At 40.1% G+C, this 20847-nt stretch overlaps 1 protein-coding gene and 1 long non-coding RNA gene across 3 annotated transcripts; both read left to right on the top strand.

The window, feature by feature from the left end:
* The first annotated feature begins 1730 nt into the window (after positions 1 to 1730).
* On the top strand, positions 1731 to 20828 carry LOC105830217 (protein FAM151B). 2 transcript variants are annotated; one of them, XM_012669416.3, is made up of 5 exons: positions 1731 to 1846; positions 16238 to 16381; positions 18464 to 18684; positions 18762 to 18904; positions 19406 to 20828. In XM_012669416.3, exons 2-5 carry the CDS (start codon positions 16246 to 16248, stop codon positions 19800 to 19802), a joined length of 897 nt encoding a protein of 298 aa, XP_012524870.2. In that variant the 5' UTR covers positions 1731 to 1846; positions 16238 to 16245; the 3' UTR covers positions 19803 to 20828. The 2 variants fall into 2 exon arrangements, with proteins under 2 accessions (XP_012524870.2, XP_012524869.2); XM_012669415.3 differs by lacking the exon at positions 1731 to 1846 and adding an exon at positions 7141 to 7426.
* LOC114254279 lies at positions 7433 to 15463 on the top strand. Its single transcript, XR_003625651.2, has 2 exons — positions 7433 to 12732; positions 12831 to 15463. It is a non-coding gene; the product is annotated as an uncharacterized LOC114254279 (long non-coding RNA).
* Positions 20829 to 20847: the final 19 nt, after the last annotated feature.

The following is a 20847-nucleotide window of genomic DNA, read 5'->3' as shown; positions in this document are numbered from 1 at the left end:
TTATCTTATTTTAATCCTGATCCTTATCTTGTTTCCCGTTTCTTTCTCTCCTTTCTCTCTTTTTTTCGTACCACACAATTTTTTTTTCTTAATTTTATATTCTCAACTGCGAGGTTATTTAATTCGCCATACAATATTTTTAGCAGTAATGCCTGTAATTGTCAACTATGTATTTAAACTTATTATAATAAGAACTTAATTAATATACATACATTTACATAACAATATATCAATTTTTTAATCAATACAAATAAAAAAATTATAATTATATTTAATGTATTGGCAAAAAAATAATTAAGATAATTAAGAATTACTTGATAAATACGTGTTTCTGTCGTGGCGTCCAACGTCTCTTCCTTACCCTTCTAACAGCGATGGTGATACAAAAATGGTTATATCATAATATTATTATATTAAATTAAATATGTCATAATATATTGTATTAAATTTCAACTTACTTTGTTAAGCATCAGTTAAACGTATCTGCAATTCAAAACAAATACTCTCTGCTATTTTATAATCTTCCAGTCTAAGTAATTTTTTCCCGGTATTTTTCTCTGCTTCTTTTGTGTCTTTCCGGTCTCTCGTTAACAGTCAAACTGTCAAAAACTGTCAACTATAATAAACTGTCACTAACTTCACACACGAACGAAGCGAGTCAAGCGCGAGACAAGCCAATCGCGATCGGAATAAAGAGGCAACAATGCAATCGCGATTAGCAGGCAACTTTAGGGTTACATGGCTATTTTAATAAGAGGATTTTAAAAAATGCCAAATAAAAAAAATCAACATTTTAATTAAGCATTTATTAACTTATGGAAAAAAATTACACATAGTTATTTATTAAATAATAAAACTGTGTTAATTTACTACAAAACGTTATTTTAAACTTTTACCTGTCAAAAAGCTCAAACTAACTAGAAAAAGACAAGAAATACTAATCAAAAGTTAAACACTAAATAAAGAAATAGAATCTTAACTTTTGTATATTAATAAGATATGTTTCTAGTAGTGTCCCTGACCATAATGGTTTCACAATACAAAGAGTATTCTTTCATTAATTATAAACAAGATGTTTTAATAAAAATGTAAAGTAAATTTAGTGTTGAAAAGCATAAATAAAAAACTACAAAAATATGAATTGCGGATATTTATAATTGTTACATGATAGTTATACAAAGCAAAAACTCTCTGAAATTTAGATTCGGAAGAACACAATGTCTTAGTGTGATTACAAACCATAAAAAGTTGATATTGATCATTTAACTGATATAAATACTTCGTATCGACTTCCTAAGCGACATATTAGCGCTTTCTGTGAAATTTGTTGTGTAACTATTTGAAAATGGGGGTGAGCCATATTGGGTACAGGTACCTTATTTAATTTTTTTAGTGCATTTATATCGTATTTATTTCTATTATAATACCTTTCTCTTTTTTTATATGTTCCTTTCTTTCATATTTTTGCAATTCCCGCTTCTGCCATGAAAAGCAACTGCGTGAATGTTTTATCATTCTTGGGTAACGGTTGGATGCACATCGGTTATGACCATCTACTGTTAACGTGAATTACTGCATTATAGACGTATAATAACATGTGTAATTCCATCAAATTTTGGGACATTTTTTAGTTAGCAATCAGCGAAAATAATAGCAATCATCAACAATTACATTTGCATAAATGAAAAATACATCAAAATATTAAAATTATAAAATTTATTAAAGATACGTGATTTGTCATGTTGCACTTGTACGCCATTACGCGATGTCACTAACGTCGTTAAACTCTTAACAACAATAAGTTGCATAATCGATCAAACTGGAAGATCTGTCGCATCGTGTGCAAGTAAGATTACGTTAGTTGTTACTGCGTGATATTAAAAAATTTACGAAAGAACCATTTCGGCGTGAAATCTAGAAGTAAAAGGTCGAGTTGACAAAGCACTTGTGGAGTATTACCATGTGCCTACTATCGATCATCACAAATCTCATGACTGTGAAAATGTTTATTTCCTGCTAAGAGACACGATTTGTAAGAGAAGTTGTCGAATTTATTTATACGCGTTAACATCGAAACGATCATTAAAATGACACATAAAAACTCGTTTCTGAAATATAATCAAAAATAATTTTTATGCGTAGCATAACCTCCAATTTCTCCTTTTTTAAAATTACTCTTTTAAATAATATTGTCATACTTAAATATTGAAGACTGATGGAGTAAAAAATTGATGATGTGAGATAGTGTTCTAAATTTTATATTCACATTACCATAAAAAAATCTTTAAAAATTGCTTAATCGTTTACAAATAGATCAACAACAACTGTGCTGTGTTCTTAAATGCTTTTTTAAACGTTTAATTTGCCAATATTTGTTATTTAACAATTCTGTTTAGTCCATATACTGTGATTAATTAAATTCTTTAACTCTCCTAAACTGTTGACGAATCTTATTAGGAAAATTCAATAGGAAAAATTTCATATTATCTCCTATATTATATAATCTCTCAACATAAAAAATTAGGCAAAGTAACTTAAGCCGATCGCTTTATTTAAGAGTAACGATGGGAGGCGTGGGAGTTTTATCCTTCGCAAAAGACCAATTATCGATTTGCCTCCCTCGCCTTTGTCCCCTTTTTAAAATAACTTGTTCGCATTGTTATGTGATCATTATTTGTAAAGACCAAGGCCGAGTTTTAACAGCAATTAATTTACCCCTTTTCTAGACACACCGGTAATCTTCCATCCTATGTTACACTTACTGTTCTCAAGATGAAATTCAAGCAAGCGCTAAATAAATGTACGGACATAGACTCTCGCGTTATGAACGTTCCTACTTGCTTTTCACGCGTGAAAACGTATGACGGAAGACAATAGGGAAACAGCTTTCGTCAATATTCAATTCCCGATGCGTGACAAAATGCGCGCACGTGCGTGAAACAAAGCGGAGTAAAGAAGAAGCGGTAACGGTGGAGGAACGTTTACGCGCGGCGTGCAGATTGTTCTCTCTTTTCTTCTTTTTTTTCCTTTTCTCTTCTCGCGATGTACAGCTTAAGCCGATGCTGCAAGCCGCTTAACGCTGTCGCGAACCGCACGCGCGCGTAACTCGAGCGAGCTGAAATCATGTATTTAAAGCGATGCATACGCAATTGTTGACTTTGAGTGTTGAATACGCAAACGAACCGTCAAACAAACACGCTGCAATCGAGAGTTACGATGGCGCGAGACGCGCGAAGTAGAGAAATTTTAGAAGATGAACAAGATCGCGCGCAATGCGGCAGGTGTCGATGTAGCGAGTGATGACGCGGAAGAGCGGAAGTATTTTCGAATATTATTTCACGAAATGGAGTCATTAACAGTTTCTAATCCCTCGCATTCACGTGCAATAAAGCAATGAAAGTAATATCACATCTGAAAGAGCTGAAACGTTATCTTACGACTATAACTCTGCATTATACGTATCAGACGATATGTAGAACGTATCATAATTGGATAATTGAAGAGCTGACGCTATATTGAACGTAATGAGTGTTCTGTTAATTAGCGAAGAATTAAAACGTTTCGCCGAGCGGAAAGGGATCAAAAAAATAAACTAAATAAGTAGCGCTTCATTTCTTCAATCGTTTATCTATAATATCTACAATATTTATCTACAATAGGAATTGTAGATGCGATGTATACTCAATCGATCGTATCTGTCTATCTGGCTAATAAAATCGCGAGATAGCATGAGAAACGCGGCAAGCCATCGATAAAAGATTCGGCTTCCGTGAATTCTCCGCCGTGCTCTTTGTTTTTCCGCAGCGGCGAGTGAAATCTGCAATGAGATTAGCATACGGACGAAAATTGGAACGTCTAATTGTCACGTCTACCTGCCGCGACTGAACACGTTCTTTTTTAAAGCGGATGTACAGCGAACTCGTCTCTTCGGCGAAATGAAAAAGTTTCGGTCTCGGGCAACAAAGGATAGCGCTCGCTATTGTCTCCGCGGATCCATATCTCTATTGTATCTTATCACGGAGTTAAGTTTAGTCGGAAGATAGCGGCCTAAAAAATTCGGAAGACGCACACATCGGCAGGATTAAGAATCCTTGCCGAGAAAGCAGAATTTACAACGACTCGAGAGCGTTTTTTTTTTTTTTTGCGTAAGCTGAACATTGTTGCAAAGAAATGATTTTGAAAAATATAGCTGATTTGACGCGATATTTGGAAAGATGTAGCAATATTGCTAAAGGGCTTTCTAAATAAAGATCGAATGTATTTCGCAATTAAAATGACGATCCATCAAAACTGATTAAAGCGTTGACGATAAAGAATATTAAAGAAGCGTAGTACTTGGCAGCGTATCCACTACTATGTACTGAAAAGAAGATTGCATGAACGATGAAGGGTATCGTGCATCTTCAATCTTTTTCCATTCAATATTAACTACGCCGTTGCGAGTGCACTATCAAATGAAGCAAGAATACAATCAATGACGCATGCCGGCTCGTTATGTCGCTCGCACGAACTTCGAGCAAATATTACCTACGTGGCAACGAGATCTGTAAAGGGAAGAGTTGTCTAAGGAACGAGAAGACGTCACTCTTCTAAACCACACAAAAGGGCCGCAATTTCAACGCTAAATAAATAAGTCGCCCTTCTGCAAAAATGGCGTGCCGTTCGTTTCGTGAAATTAACTCATTAACACCGCTGACCCGTCGTGCCAATTTGTACACGTGAACAATAATTGTATTTGTGCCCCTTGCGACGGATATCTCGTTAGGAGAACGATACGTCCGACTTTTGGATTAATTACGAACACGTTCTAAATGAATAATACTGCTAAACGTAAATCGTAAAGACTGAAATCTTCATCAATGTGTAGAACGGATGATTGAGTATTTAATTAATTGTATTTAAATTAAAATTATGTATGTGTACACAAAGAGTTAAACTTTCATCTCGTCTAAGCAAAAAAGTTGTTAATTTGATTAAATTTTTTACTTAATTAAATTTCAGTTTAAGTTTTTATTTTAGTTAAATATATAAATACTTGAATTTAAAAAATTTAATCAAATTGAAAAATTTAGTAAAACTAACAACTTCTGTCTCTGTATAGATGTAATTACACAGTTATATTTTTCCGCGAATAATTACTATGATTCCTTTCTAGAGAACAAGATACGCGCGTATCGATTTATTGAAGCATTAAGTATATATAATTAAACAACCATGAGTCGCATGCTGAGCACTAGAAAATAATTAATCATGAATTTAGTAAAACCCGGAAACGTCACCCTGTAAATTGTTTTTATCAGAATAGCAAAACATTAAAACCCGTTATTATTTTTTCCACAAAACATTACGCGTCGCATGAACTTGTCATACTTGTCATACGATGCAATTGGATGATTCAAGATAACGTTGTGAATAATAAATTTTATGACACTGATGCCAAGAGATGCGATGTGTCATGCCTAGAAAAGATGGTGCCCTCAAATTTACCTGATTTCCTTGAATTCTGTTGATTCGCAAGTGTTTTGTCATCTTTTTGTGTCAACAAGAGCAATTTATAGAGATATCTTCTTGTAAACTGTTTTATGTAACGCTACGAACACTTATTAAGTTTGATAATGAAAACAATTGTGATAAATAAGTAAAATAAAGAAAATATGTTTTCCTTAGTCATAATAGAGCCAAATAGAAAAATCAATTGCTTTTTTGTATAGATTTTGTATAATTTTGATAAATACGTGGTTCTCTAGAGAAGTGTTGAGAGAAGAATTATTCACTACGATTCATGAGCGAGAATATTGAATTTTTTCAACTATACTTCATCGGTTTATCTATGTAAAACATGTACATGTTAAAACAAGTTTCTTGTCATAAAAGAATAGTGAGGTAAGTTCCGCGGATTATAAAAATTCTAGAAGATTGGTGCCTAAACGCTCCTATCCTTCGGTCGTAAACCCTCGACAGATGTTCCACCCCACCCATGCTACGCGGGGAGCCACGAGAACGACCCCCGTCGTTGCATTTATGATTCGTCTGGAGATCCTGTACCGAACACATGTCGGGCAGAGCCATGACAAGGCCACACGGCGTAAAACAACGTGCGATAACAACGTGAACTCGTTTCATTGTGCTTATAACGCACAAACTGTCGGTCCAGTCCTTTCAGAAACCCCATCAAAGCCGTTTCAGTCGATTAAGTTACGTAAGGATGTCGCCTTTAATGCACCACAGAATTAATTAAATGCGATGTTGATAGAACATCGTACTTGTCACAAGGTTGATTAAAGCTTTTATTGCTTGATCGATTTTCCGTGTCTCCAAAGATCTTCGCCATAAAAGTTTCATTTATGAAGCTTGACGCTTGGCAATATTAACTATGGCAACAATTTTATAATTAAATAAAAAGAGTCAGAATAATTATTGTTCAAATAATCGAAAGTGAAATAGATATGGCAATAGGTATACATAAGGGAAAAAGACTTGTGGATAAGGTATTTTAGTACATGCTTCGTTACTCGTTGCCACAAAAATAAATTTGTAGCAACACAAGCACTCGTTATTTGTGCAGCTAGTCGTAACGATGATTTTCTCTCCTCCATCCTTGGAGTGAAATAAAGCCGTTACCTTCAACGTACAGTTCAACGGGCGGCGAAAGGGTGCCCTTCTCATAAAAAAAAAACCGGGTCTTTTTTTCTTCAAGTACAGAAAGCGCTTTCAATCCCTGGATGCAGATATTCCGTTCACAGTCCCCTCCATAGTGTGACGAACGGTCTCTACCTGTCTGCAGGCCCGATATTTCCGCAATGGCGCGCTCGCAAGTGCGCACGTCGACGGCGAACCATCGGAAACGTCCCACGCGGAAATCCCGAGGTGTCGAGGCCGCCGTGAGATAAGAGCCGCGACAACGAGACAGGGATCCGTAACCCTTGCGTCTCGAAACGATTTTCGATTCGATTCACGCACCGCCCTTTCGCCCGCTCACCCCTGTCTTCGTTTCCTTCTCCCCCCCCCCCCTCCTCCTCCTTCCCTCTTCGGAGATGAAGCCCCCTCCCCGCTCTAGAGACGTGGTGGCAAGAGCACGTGTGTACCGGCGCGGTGTTGCGGCGCCGCGAAATATGACCGACGGCCTGTACGTGCCATTACGTGCGCCCGGATTTCGACGATCGGCCGACCGCTCCGCTCCGCTCCTGTAGAGACAGTCAGTCGTTTCGAGGCTGCCGAGTTGACCGGGCGTCTAGCCGAGAGCCGTGGAGAGCCGCGTCGTTCCGGGGCTGTGTGTCTCTTTCTTCCTTCGAGACGATCGTTTCTTCTTTTCTCTCTCACTCGCGTCGGCCCGTCCCTTCCTTTGTCGGCCACCCCATTGAGATTTCAACGGCGAGAACCATGGCGAGTACCACGATCGTGACGATTGTACTGCTGGCTGTTATCCGTAAGTTCAATGTAACCCAATCGCTCTTAGCATTCGTTTAGAACAGAATTGGGGAACGGGGGGGGGGGGAGAGATATTATTCGAATAATACGTTTTCGTGATGAACGTTGCGTCTCGTCTTGATGGATTTGTGTCGGTCGAGTCATGGTTATTTATTAATATTTTATGTATGAGAAGGAATGATGATTTCTAAGAATCGGTTATTAGCGAATAATTTCGTGTTAGATTTATGTATATCAGAAATACTGAGAGCTTGCGTGACGATATATTGCTGAACTAAACCAATGTCTTGTTTATTATTCCGAACGAAAACAATGTAAGCGGAATCCATACGTTACTCCGATACTAAGAAATGTCGTTGAGGCGATCGTTGCCTTGTCTAAGAATATTTAGAGATTCCTCATTCGGCCTCAATAGCATAAACCTAGTTTGTTGACAGTTGAGCGATATTTGAACATAACAGCCGTTATGTTCAGATTCAGACACGAGAACATAAATCACCGTGCGAGAACGGTCTTGGTCGTTTGCGAACGAGCAGTTCGAAACCGGAGCTCCGCAAAACCGGACGTTGCGTATCGATCCTATTTTAAAGGCCGTACCATCCTGCACGGTTACGAGTCTGACACTTAGCAGATCGTGAAATCGAGATCCGGAGTATCTTTCTTGACCGCGGGCGTCGTAAAACGTGTGCCCCAGCTTCACTTGCCCCGTGATCATCGAAAAGCCAAACGCTCCTCTAATAGGCCTTATCGATTTTCTTTTTTTGTCGCGCGCCGCATCTCTTCGCCTGTCCATCGGGAGGAAGAGCTTTCTCTCCGTGTGCTAAGTCGTGTGAACAAGGTTTGCGCTGAGCGTTAAGTCGGACGGCGTTTTCTTCCTCAAAGTCGAGGCTCGAACGACGTAGTCCCGTACGCTCAGAATTCTCCATTCGATCCCGCAAATGGAAGTCAGATGAGGTACGAGAAGTTCTCTCCCGCGATCGGACAATAAAACCGACCTGGATGAGCGAGCTGCTCAGCGGATCGTGACTTTACGACCAAAGCTTTTTATAGACCAACGTTGATTCAAATGTCCCGACACGTTCGACGCCGCGACGAGCAAATGAATAATTTCGATGGAGAACCGTTCCTTCGCGGAATTAAAGTTTCGTAGTTCAAATCAATTTGCGGCACACAATGCCCCAATTAGCGGAGAACAAGGTGGAAAACGGACTTTACGAAACATGTTAACGAGGTCTGAGATCCAGAAGCGGTCGGGGACAACTTTAGTTAACGCCGATTGTAGCCAGTTTAATTTTCTTTCGCTCGCGCCTCTGTTGGTATCCCACAACGGGCTTTCCCGAAGGATTAATTCGATCCTTGCCGCATTAAATCCTCCGAACTGTTCACAGAATTTGGAGGACGCAGTCGTAGAACGAAGACACATAATGAATCTTCCTTATCTCGATCCGTCCCTCAATCGATCGCTAATAATAATCTAACGGTGACGCACGTCGGTCGATGTATACATATGTTCAAAGGCCTTGAACGTCTTACATTAAATTGGCCCTTAATTTTAGCTGTCGCATAATTACGCGACGCGGAGACACAATTAATTACAGGATGCACACATAGAGGCAATGTTTATTGTACCTGACGCGCAATCGCTTCCTCTCTTCCGTTCGGTTATTCCTCCTTCCCTTTTCCGTATACGTAAATGGGCCAGAGAAGTATATCGCACATTTTTCTTTCAACGCTTTTCGATGAGCTTTTAATTATTTTTCTCTCGTCTTTAATATGCAAATAGTATACTGCAAAACACTCGAAGGAAACAATTACGTGATCGTTTGTTATTCAAGTGAGAAAAAATATTTTTTTTATCACATTTTTTTTCATTATGCCAATATTTAGGTATTCCGGCGACAGCTGTTGCTAGAAGGGAGTGCAATCGGTACTCTCAAAGGCATTCTACGATCCGATACCTATACTAGCACGGGTTATAAAATATCCGCAAAAATAGATTAACGCCGTGACCATGGCGATGGTGGCATGTAATTTACATGCCGTGCAAAAATAGTACAAAAATAAACTGTTTTTAGCGCACCTTTGCCTGTTCACACCCGCGGTTTATGCGGTAAGCACACAGGGCGGAAGACATAAAAATAACAAGGCTGGTGTAATTCCTCTTCGTTGAAATTTCGATCGTAAGCTTGAATTTTGCGAACGAAAGATGTTATATCCAATAATGAAAGATGTTAAGTAACCGTGTAAGGGCGCAGAATAAAATAACTTTTTTTTTTTAAATCGACGAAGGGTGGGTACTTCTCGCGGAGTCGCTTTCATCGATAAAAATGGAAACGCGTGACACACGCAAACAATCAGCGTAAAGAAGTTTAAAAGTATCATGACGTAAGTGCTCCTCATTACGAAAATGAATGATGTCAATAAAGTGACCAGCGGCAATTAGTAAGTTATTTGTTAAGAGTCAGTAATGATTCCACGTGTATTTTTAAAATTTACAATAAAAAAGATTAGATTAATTCTCGAATTTCAAAATTCCAAACAGATGCCTCGCACGGAATTCTCTCTTACGACCTGTACCGCACAGTTGTACATGTCGCACATAAATAATGCGCGGACAATATTATAATATATTACATGCCGAGATGATGTACACTCGCGCAGGTATACGTAAGTGTAGAAATGATAACATTCAACGATCGCGTGTTATATTTCGCTGTAACCGCAAAATACGTTTACTAACAGTGACGGGAAACCAAGCCGCTTCGATCATCGAATTGGCACGAACTCGAAAGAGTAAATACGATGACTCGTCGTAAATAATTATATCAAGACGTTGAACGATGAAAAAAAAAGACACAACAAAAGCTGGCATTGGAACGCGATGTTGTTACGCTGCGAAGTCATTGTTCACGACGCGATGCTTAAACGCCTGAACTCCATTTGCAGACGAATTATCGAGGAAAACTTATCCGAAAACAGAGCAGAATCACTCCAGCGCCACATGACCACGTTATAATCTACACACTGGTCCATCGCTTTTTTTTTTTAATCATCATCATTTTTATATCATTTCGAGAAGGGAGATATTTTTTGTATGAAGAGATAACGTGGAGGTAGGATTTCGTTCTTATCTGAAGGAACTGAGTCATCGGCGACGTCTCCGTTTCATCACATCACCTGAGTGGGACTCGCTCGAAATAATATGGTTTGCATAAGATTGGAAAAAAAAAAAAGTACGATAAAAGCGTGTTTATCCGCGATAAGCGAAGCAGAGCACTCGTCATTCGGTTACATATGCTGTGTAGCGCAAGTGGTACACTTGCACTTCTCCCTGTATCTGGCGAGCGTTTCCGATCCGAGCGCGGTGAATTCGACTGAGATGTAGATTGGAAATTCTCCGGCTCTTCGTAAACGCGGTCGTTGACTTCGGCAACAGGAGCGCAACCACGATATTTCGACGCTAGCGAATCGATTATGCGAATCGCGATCTACGTTCGAGCGTAAACGATTGAGATTCGAATAAAGTAGCATGAGAACAGATATTAAATTTCTCTGAGCAAATAGATTTGTAGAGATAAACAATTTATAGAAAGGTGTTTCTCATTTATGTCGTATTTTCTAATGATTTGGAAGTCACTGTGTTCTATCTGCTTGCATGATTTTCAATTCAATTACAACGCACAGACTATTACTAGAAAAAGGATCTGAATTTATTATGTGTGCATATGCGACGTCTAAATTTGCTAAGTAATCACATCCCTTCATAATTAATCGGTTTGTTCGAACGAATTTCCAGTGAGTTTCGGTATTAAATACGATATCATTGGCTTACACGTGTAAGGTCAAATTCCAAAACTTCATCAAACTTTTATGGTCGACGACGAAACCGAATGATTACAAGTTTCTTGATTATTAAACTAATTATAAAGACGTTAGTCTTTTTTTAGAAATTCTTGTCTTGGTCTTGTTCCTTGATATTGCAATATAATACAAGAGTTTGGCGTACGCCCTTGGAAAATCAATCGCGATCTATTTGTAAGTTAAATTAACATTGCTCATATTGCTTCGCAACAATAAATGAACGCAATCCGTTGCGTAAATCCGTAAAACGGTTCGCTGCATCGGAGCCATTCCTGACTACGGCGCATGAGTGGCACCTGTCGACGCTAAAGTGCCACTTTTGACGACGCTACCCGAATCTTACGCGAGACTTCGGTAAACGTTAAAGTAATCAACTTAAAGAAACACGATACATCGCACTTTATCTGAAAATATATGAGATACTCGCGAGTTTAAACAGCTCGGAACAAGTGCGGCAGGTGGCTCTCAGCTATTTGTCGTGCAATACGCGTTATTTGTTCGTCGATCTGTCAATATTGCGTTTGTGTGGTTTTATGACGCGCATAAATCATTCCTCGATTCGCGCAGTTTGTGCGGAATCGTTAGTTCGTAATGGTCTTTAACACCTGAAGCTCTTTGTTCTTCGTCTTGAAAGATGATCTTTTATCGTGCCATAAATTACTGTCTTTATATAAACAGTTATTCAAAATTGAGAAACACCGAATTCAAACAGAATACAATACATAAGAAATTAAAAAACGATGTGACTTTTAATTTTCCGTTTGTCGGAGACAAGAAATATCGGTTACATTGAAAAAAGTTCTCTTGATTTTTATAAAAGTTTCAGATAATCCGTGACCCTATTTGCATCTCCACGTAGAGCTGAACGGACTAACGCAAAATTCCGTTACGCAAATCCGAGATATCAAACTTTCAAAGTTCCAAACTGCTCGACCGGGTCGACTCCCACTTTGATCGAGACTTAAGTCTCACGGTAATAGACGCGGCCGTAAGTCACGCTTTGTCAGCCGGCTGACTAAGGCGAAAACGCCCGGCGAGACGATCTGAGCCATCGAAGAAGTGTTCGAAGCGGAAGAGAGACCGCCGGTAGTCGCGGTTACTTGTAAATTGTACGGGGCGCAGTGACGCGTGAAAGACGCTTTTATCAGCCTACGAGGGGCGTTCAAGTTCTTTTGTATCAAGAGAGAGAAATAGAGAGAGAGAGAGAGACGGTCACGTCGACGGCGGCGTCTGTTCGCGAGGCGGCTCCCCCAGACTTGATATCGCCGTTGCATCCTCGTCATATCCTCGTGATACGTTGCGTCGGCGTACGAGCTAAGAAAGTACAGGCTGCGATAAAGCGCCGTTCGAAACAGTCGTTGCACAGCTGAAGGGCGGCCGATATACCGTTCATGACGTTTGACATTCTCCGGGGAGGCGAACGCGATAAGCCTTGAACGTTAGGTTTGGAAATATCGAAAGTCGCCAAGACAAAATTCCGTACGAGATAGACAGGGAGCATTTTATAACTGTTTTATTTTCTCTAATTTTCCAACGCGTAGGAGGACACACGTCTGTATCACACGTCACGTATTAGTGGAAAACGCTACCTTCTCCGATGGATTTTTCACTGATGGAACGTCGTTCTTTTTTCTTTCTTCGAACTTCGGTACACAATTATAATATATACATGTGTGTTATTTCAATCAAGCTTGAATCAATCGGTCATTAGAACGTCAAATCTAATCTAAATTGATTCGTTTCATTTTGCAACGTGTAGTAAATTTCCACTTGTAAAGAGCTTCATTGCAGCGCCGCCAGATAAATAAACCACGCGATTATTTCGTTGCCATCAATTCGTATATTATGCACACAGCATTGTGCCTTTATTTAAGAAAGTGAACATTTCCGGATCAATAAAGAAATTATTCACACACTTGGCACGGGTGCCATAATACATAATACATAAAGTTGCATCAGTTTGGGCGTATTCAAGGCTTGTGCATCGCATATCGTGATTGGTTATTCGAGGAAACAACAAAGCAGCTTGATCTGACAGGTTTACATTCGACATATGTCGATAAAATTAAAAAATAAATAACAAATTATGCAACTTAGAAAAAAAATTATGAAATAATTGTAGATTTCAGTAGAATTTAATTCGATACTAATTTTGGATTTAATACTTATATTTATACGTTACATAAATCATTAACTTATAATATTATATATACAAGAATTGAATCCAAAAAACATTAAATGAGCGAAAAAACATTCGAGTATGTAAAAAGTTAAACGAAAGAAAATGTACGAAACTGGTGCATATACTTTGAAAAAATAAAAGTATTCAATAAAAAGTTTTAATAAATTAATAAAAAGCAGAATAAAATGATATTCTACAAAAATTTAATTAACTTTATTAAGTTATATAAAAAGCATGTTCAAATGAAACTACATCCACATCTCTGCCTGATATTACGTATTTTTGCACTGTTTTTCTATTGAAAGAATTTTTGTTCATTTATCTAATTTTCATACAAAATTTTTAATAAAAACCGGTTTTAACATAAATATATAAAATGCTTTTTGTTGTATGATATTCACAGTGCATTCATCATATTGCGTTTTGAAGTAAATATTTCTTATCGCGCAGTGGAAATATCCATTTTGATATGGGAAAATTGTCAGACGCGACGATAAAGTCTCCCCCTCCCGGAAAACGCGGTGCAATGACGTGCCGCTTTGTTGGGAAACGTTACGCCTCGAAAGAATAGATAACCAATTGTCCGGCCAATTCGCCTGAGCTCGGCCGAGGTCAGTTCAATTGCCTCGATCTTATAGCGTTAGGTCGGACCTCACTCGCAACAAAAAAGAAGGCCCCGCTCTCGAGATTTTCCCCCGTGGTCGGACCGGTTCGAGCACAGTGTATTCTCTGTGCGAGATCGCCGGACCGGAAACGGCCGTTTTCAAAGACATTGTAGCGGCGGTACGTCTAGCGTAGAACGTAGTAGCGCTCAGATTTTTGGCAAGGACAATATGCGTGGGAACGTATAATCCGTCTCTCTCGAGCGAGCGAGCGATTCGGGTGTTTAAGAAAGCAGAATTTTCACAGAAGATATTCGAAAACTTGTTCTAAATAAAAGTACCATGGGTGACAATGATTAAAACGAATTAAGATTATCGCGTGACCAGTTCAAATACTATTTGCTGAGTCATTCTCTTAGTATCGTATGTCTAAGCACACAGAAAGGCATTAACTCTCCGAGGAATGTCATTACATTAATCCGGGAGTGGTCGCCAACTTCGTTACGGTGTCATTGTTAGCGCCAAATGCAATTCGCTCACAATCAATTCTTCCAGCAATAAGTAAATTGTTATATAACGTATTCTCGTTTACTCTCCTACAAATAATACAAATGTTTTTCAATAACGGTATCCCTGCATGTGCATCGCTTTCAATACCCTTTTTACTCATCGCAGCGTGAATTTTGTAAAAAAGTTTAAAAAGTTCTATTGACACACACATATATATGTATATATATGATTCTAGTATTGAGTAACGTTCAAAATAATGACGATTATAAGCCAAAACAAAATGCACATGAAATATACAGGCAGAAGGGTGCTATTAATGCTTAAAAAAAGAGATCGGTTCAATATCTCTTCATTGCTCGGCGTGAATCCAGGTTCACCCCCTGACCGCTGGACCGGAAACGAGTCAGCCGGAATCATTGGCGCGGCTACGTGGCCAGTTATCGATTTTTCGCGAGTAATCTTGTTTTTTTCATTGGAGTTTGTAGAAAATGAATTCCGAGCAACTTAACGAACATAGTAATTTAATCACGCTAGCCCTGCGGGCTATGCAGGAAAAAAAGACTTCCCGCGAAGTTTTTTGCGCTCCAGTTACAAGTTAGTGAACAAGGAACAAACACTGCTTTCCGATTGTAAGCTGATTAGCCGCTAGTACTTTCTTATCACGGTCGATATTGGTATTAGACTTTAAATGACACGCCGCCGACCATAACATGTCTATAGAACCTTTGTCTATTTCTGTCATTCTCTCTCTCTCTCTCTCTCTCTCTCTCTCTCTCTCTCTCTCTCTCTCTCTCTCTCTCTCTCTCTCTTTCGGAAAAAATAGAACGTTTTATCAGTTAGTTACGAAAGTTCGTTTATTTCTGTGAAATTCCTTGCTAAATTTAAAAATAAAAACAATCTTTTTTTTGTAATCTAATCGATCTCGCCCTACTATGACGCAAGCCGGTTGTTCATTAAAAAAAATTTCAAAAAAACACGGGAGAACCAATCGCACTTGCAATCTGTTCGGAGGGGTCACTTGACGTATGCGAAGTTTGCTCACCACATGGCCCCTGAGATGTACCGGAAATGACCTAATCCACCGGGGAAAGAAACCGTGGAATTTTCCACGAACGAGTGGCAACGTAAATCGACGTAACCCCGTTATTAATTCATTCCGACTACGTACGGTCGTGACTCCGTATGTACGTAACTCGCGTCTACCGATATATCTATACCAGCGGGCAAATCAGCGCGCGAGACAAAAGAAAAATGATAACGAAATTTAATGCAAAATTTTGAGCGAAATTGACTCCCCTCAGATTCGCGCGGTTATTCGTTCCCGCTAATCACGACGCAACGGTTTTGCGAAACGCTGCCTGCTGGCTGCTGGGACGGTGCCAGTTAGTTGGAAGCCGCTCGTAATGAACGTGACAAATGAACGTGATTATCGATCGAACGGCGACAATAGGAGCAGCGGACGGAGGTTCTCGGTCACCGCGAGGAATTCTCGAGTCCTCGCTCAATTATAGAGCGAGCCACATCGAGTCGAATATTGGGGTCATGGGTCGGGCCGATCTCGGGAACGCCGATGGGGAAGGTCAAGTCCGTCTATCATGCGAACGCGAGACGCGAAACCCTGATAATAACAGTCAACGGGCTTCCTATGTTTCAGAGGCTGCCATGTGTGCCACCAACAATTGCTCGCGCACATGCTATCCGAGCGAGTTCTTCCCCGCTATCAAAGGCAATCTCACGAAGATCGTTTGGGCGCACGCTGTCAACAGCCAAGCGGAATTGGAGAAAGCACTCTTGTCAGGTAGGTCAATCGACCCTGCTGCAATCGACAATGGGGCGCGCGGCCCCGAACTTCTTCCCTTCGCTCTCTTCGTTTATTGCACACACGAGAGACGACGTCGCTCCAATTACTCACGCGTATTCAAATACTGCCAGGAATTTGCTGAGAATGATGATATCGCCTTGGAGATATTCGACGTGGTTTTAGTAAATCTTTCTCTTCTCTTTTTGAGTATAGAAGTGGGTCAAATATATTTTTTTTATTTGAGATAGAATGCTAACAGACGTCAAGCTAGTAACAATTCAATTAAATCTAAATACGGTTCGTTGCGTATCCAAGAGCGAACATGTATTATTAATCACGAAACGGACTCGCGGGTGACATACGTTATTTTTTTATTGGTTTTTATTTCAATTTTCCGCTCTGCGGACGAAATGCATAACTTGGGAGATCTTGAACGGAGCAACGTTGCAATTTCATGTTAAATGCAAAGCAATGCGCACAAAGGCTGACATCCAAGAAATTATTTCGCAAGCATTACTTCGACGAAAACTTAACGATCGAGACGCGCGATCGCTCGAGCGTTAATATTATTATTAACTGCTGTCTGTGCCACAATAAAAATGCAAAGGGCAAAGGATAATTGTACACTAGTTCTAAAATATTCTAAATGATCGCCGACGAGCAGTGATCAACGCAGATCTGACAGAAGAACGGTTGCTAAAATTGCAGTGAAACAATTTAGATATGACGCGCCATCGCGAAACTATTTTTGTGAAAACGAGCAACAATCGTGGTAAATATTTAATACTGAGAAATGTATTTGTCGAAGGGTAACATCGTCGCGGAAACCTCGTCAAGTTTTGATAGGACAGCTAATTTGCCGAGAGTTCGCGACTTCCATCGACCGTCAAACGTATTATTAGTTAATGAACTACGTGGCATTTCGCTACATACGCACGACTTTAGCCTTCGCCGTGCCGGCGGTCTTTTTGCGTTTGTCATTCTCATGGATATTCCCATGTATCAATATCGTCCGATTGTGCGCGCCTTTGTGTGCACAACCCGCATACACGATGACACGTATTTTTACATCGGCGCGCTTTAAATAATAGCGAGATGTCCTTGAAAAGTGCGCCTCCAGAAATATCGACAGCGAGGGAAAGAGCTTCACGCGCGGTGTGTCTGCATCTCCACCCCCCTCTCCCCCTCGTGATTTCTTTCATGCGTTTTCATGAACTCCATATATATATAATATACGTCGAGATTATTATAGTCTCGCGCTTTTTCGACAGCAGCAGCTTTGTCCCTGTGACACGCGCGCGTTTGCACGATCCCTGATGCGGTACACGCCGACTTCGGACTTAACTTGTCTCGATTATTTCGCGCTTGAGGAAGAAGGAAACAAAAAGAGATCCGAATTCTCGAATTTAAATTTTTTACCTCTGTGTATGACCGTGGATCCTCATAGTCATTTGTACGCAGTCACGTTTGACGCGAGAGTTTTCGTAAAAGTATCCGCACCTCCGTCTGAATCTCAATGAGACAAGTCAAGGTAGTCTTGGCGGTCGAAAAACGGAAGTCCGACCTCCGTTGTTCAGTTCCGCGACCGAGGGCGTCATTCAATGACGAAAATTGCATTAAGATACTAAATTCGTCGCATCGATCGCACATCCGTCGCACGTTCCTACTAAATCTTCCGAATCTTTTTACTATGTCAGACGCGTTCATCCCCCTTCGTAATCCCCCGCAAGTTCTTCCACGAAACGCGCTGATCGCTTTAATACCCGCAAAAAACTATCGCGATTTAGTAAAAGCAAGCAAAAATTGTACGTCCCTTCGTGCCACGGCACTCTGAAATTACCGTTGGCGCAGCCTCCGTCCTCGGGAAAGCTAGAATTTTCGGTCGTTTGAGCTTTAACGCTGGCGGATGCGACTCTTCCAGCCTCTTTAGACGTGATCGATATTCGCCACACGTGTATATACATATACCCGGAACCCTCCCGCCCAACCGGTCGTCACAACCACTGAGGCTGCTGGTTCACACTCTCGCGCGCGCATACAAACACACGTAACCGCAGCAACCGACTTTCCTTTTTAAAGACGACGTCATGATGCTGGAGGCCGACGTCGTGATGGGCAAACTTAACAATTCCACCGACATCATCCCGATAATGGCGCATCCACCGACCACGGAAAGCGATCTCTCACTCGAGGACTTTCTCAACATCAGCAACAACGGCAGCAAGGGCATCAAGCTCGACTTCAAGTCCAATGAAGCTTTCGAGAACAGCAAGCCTATCCTCATCAAATTGCGACCGACCGTGCGTACACACACATACATCGCTCGATTATTTAAGTAATCAATGCGCAATGAGTATAAAAATATTTATTTGTTTAGCTGAAACGTCCAGTTTTCCTCAATGCAGACATTCTTCCTGGACCGGTTAACGCTACTACCGTTCCGCTTAATGCGACAGAATTCCTGAAAGGTGCCAACGAAACCATGCCGGACTCTATTCTCTCTATCGGTTGGACAACCAGGTAAACAGCTATGCATGTTGAACAGAGTAACAACAGTTTCTAATATGCAACCTTGTAATTAATCAGCCGTATAAGCAAAGAAATATGTATTGTGACCCTCATGGCGCAAGATCTCTTATAAAAAAAGAGTTATAAATACAAAGTCCTTGAAAGAGGAGATAATTCAACTTAAAGCTCCAATGGAATATGTATTGGATGCACGTCAATATTATAAGAGACGTATATTATAGCGAGGACGTTTGAAGGGTCCAATAGATGGACAATAAAGAAGAAAATCTTTAAATTCAATAATTAAAAAGATAATCGTTATTTACACCCATGAGGTTTTAATCGAATTAGATGCTTCTACAAGCACAGTAATGTGTATAGGATATTAAGCGTATTTGCGTAAGAAAACTTTTTTTCATTTTCAACCTACCCCATATTAACCGATCGAATGTTAATTTTAATTTTTGTCCAGCCGCACGATGCATGATTGAAATTCAACCGTCAATATTTTAGGTACGGAAAGGAACACAACATCACCAAGGGTCGATATAATACGGAGCAGCTCAAAAAGATGGTAGACATTGTGGCAGAGAATCGTGTCTCCCAGCCGGTAACTTATCCCGTACGAGCTGGCCTCGCGGCGAATGATATCGATGGCGTGAAGGCGTTGCTGAAGAACACCACGTCCACCAACGCGACCTTAACGATCTGGTCGTCGGAGGGCGATTTCGTCGATGCCGCGCAGCTTTCAAAGCTGATCAGAGAAGTGGGGGTCGACAAGGTCTACGTCGATGTGCCGAATGACTTGAGGAGCAAGCTCAACTTCTCGGGCGCGTCCGCGATGATACCCGCGATGATGATAAATTTGGGCGCGGCACTGGCGCTCCTGGCCATGACGAGGATGCTGTAAGGTCGAAGATGTGGGGATACCAGACGTAGACTTGCGGCGAGATTCACAAGAAAAGGTGGGCTTCGGACCCCTTCATTCCCGGGGCCTCTCGATGAAGAAAACGAAAGTACGAGCAAACGATGAAATCCGATTACGATCGCACGTCGTAAATATCTATTGATCGCGATCGTCCGATCGGGTCTTCGTCCGATTCATCAGTTACATTTCTCAAGACGTTACCTCTCACGACATCCGATTCGCAGCGAACAATTTCCATGGCGAGATATTTTCCACGCGAGATTTCCTGTCTGTCCAAATAGAAAAAAAAACCGCTCCATTTTGCCGATACAATTTGTACTTAAAGGAATCGTTTAAACGATACGCAAAACAATTCGATTGTATGAAAACACACACACTTTCTTTTTTTTTAATACATTTGACACATTTAGGCGTAACATAAAAAAAAATCCGCATATGTGTGGATGCACGCGTTTCAATTATATATCGAGAGTAATTTTAATATCGTTGATAAACAGTAACGCTTTACCTATTGTTAATTAATGTCTAAAGTTTCATAATATTATATTATACGTATGTTAAATAAATAAATTTATCAACGTAGCAATCACGTATACGTACACGCGATCGATTCAAAATATTCTCGTTGCGTAAAAGACAACAGTTACATACACGGAGGACGCGCGTCTTTGATAAATTGCCCTCAAATTTTTTATTAAAATACAAACAGCGATAAGAGCGCACTCTCTCTTTACGTAATTTCGTATAAAATATTACACAAATTGTATTTGCCGTGTGCGTACGAGCAATTCGCGTCGTATGTTTAATAATATGTCCCTTCGTAATGTTCACCACCCTGTACCTGCAGCGTTTAACATATCTCCGATTTAGGTGCAGCAAGAAGTTGTATAAAAATCTCAAGCTACGTATTAAAACCAAAGGTTTAAAAAAGATGCAGTATACGGTGCGAAAACGCGCACTGCGTTTGATAATGAGTCAATAAAACATTACACAAAATTATCGAGAAAACCCGTTCAAATTTATTATT

Source organism: Monomorium pharaonis, chromosome 8 (genome assembly GCF_013373865.1).
Source record: "Monomorium pharaonis isolate MP-MQ-018 chromosome 8, ASM1337386v2, whole genome shotgun sequence".
NCBI classification, from domain to species: domain Eukaryota; kingdom Metazoa; phylum Arthropoda; class Insecta; order Hymenoptera; family Formicidae; genus Monomorium; species Monomorium pharaonis.
Note: the sequence above shows the minus strand (reverse complement) of the source record. Positions and strands in the feature narration are given on the sequence as shown.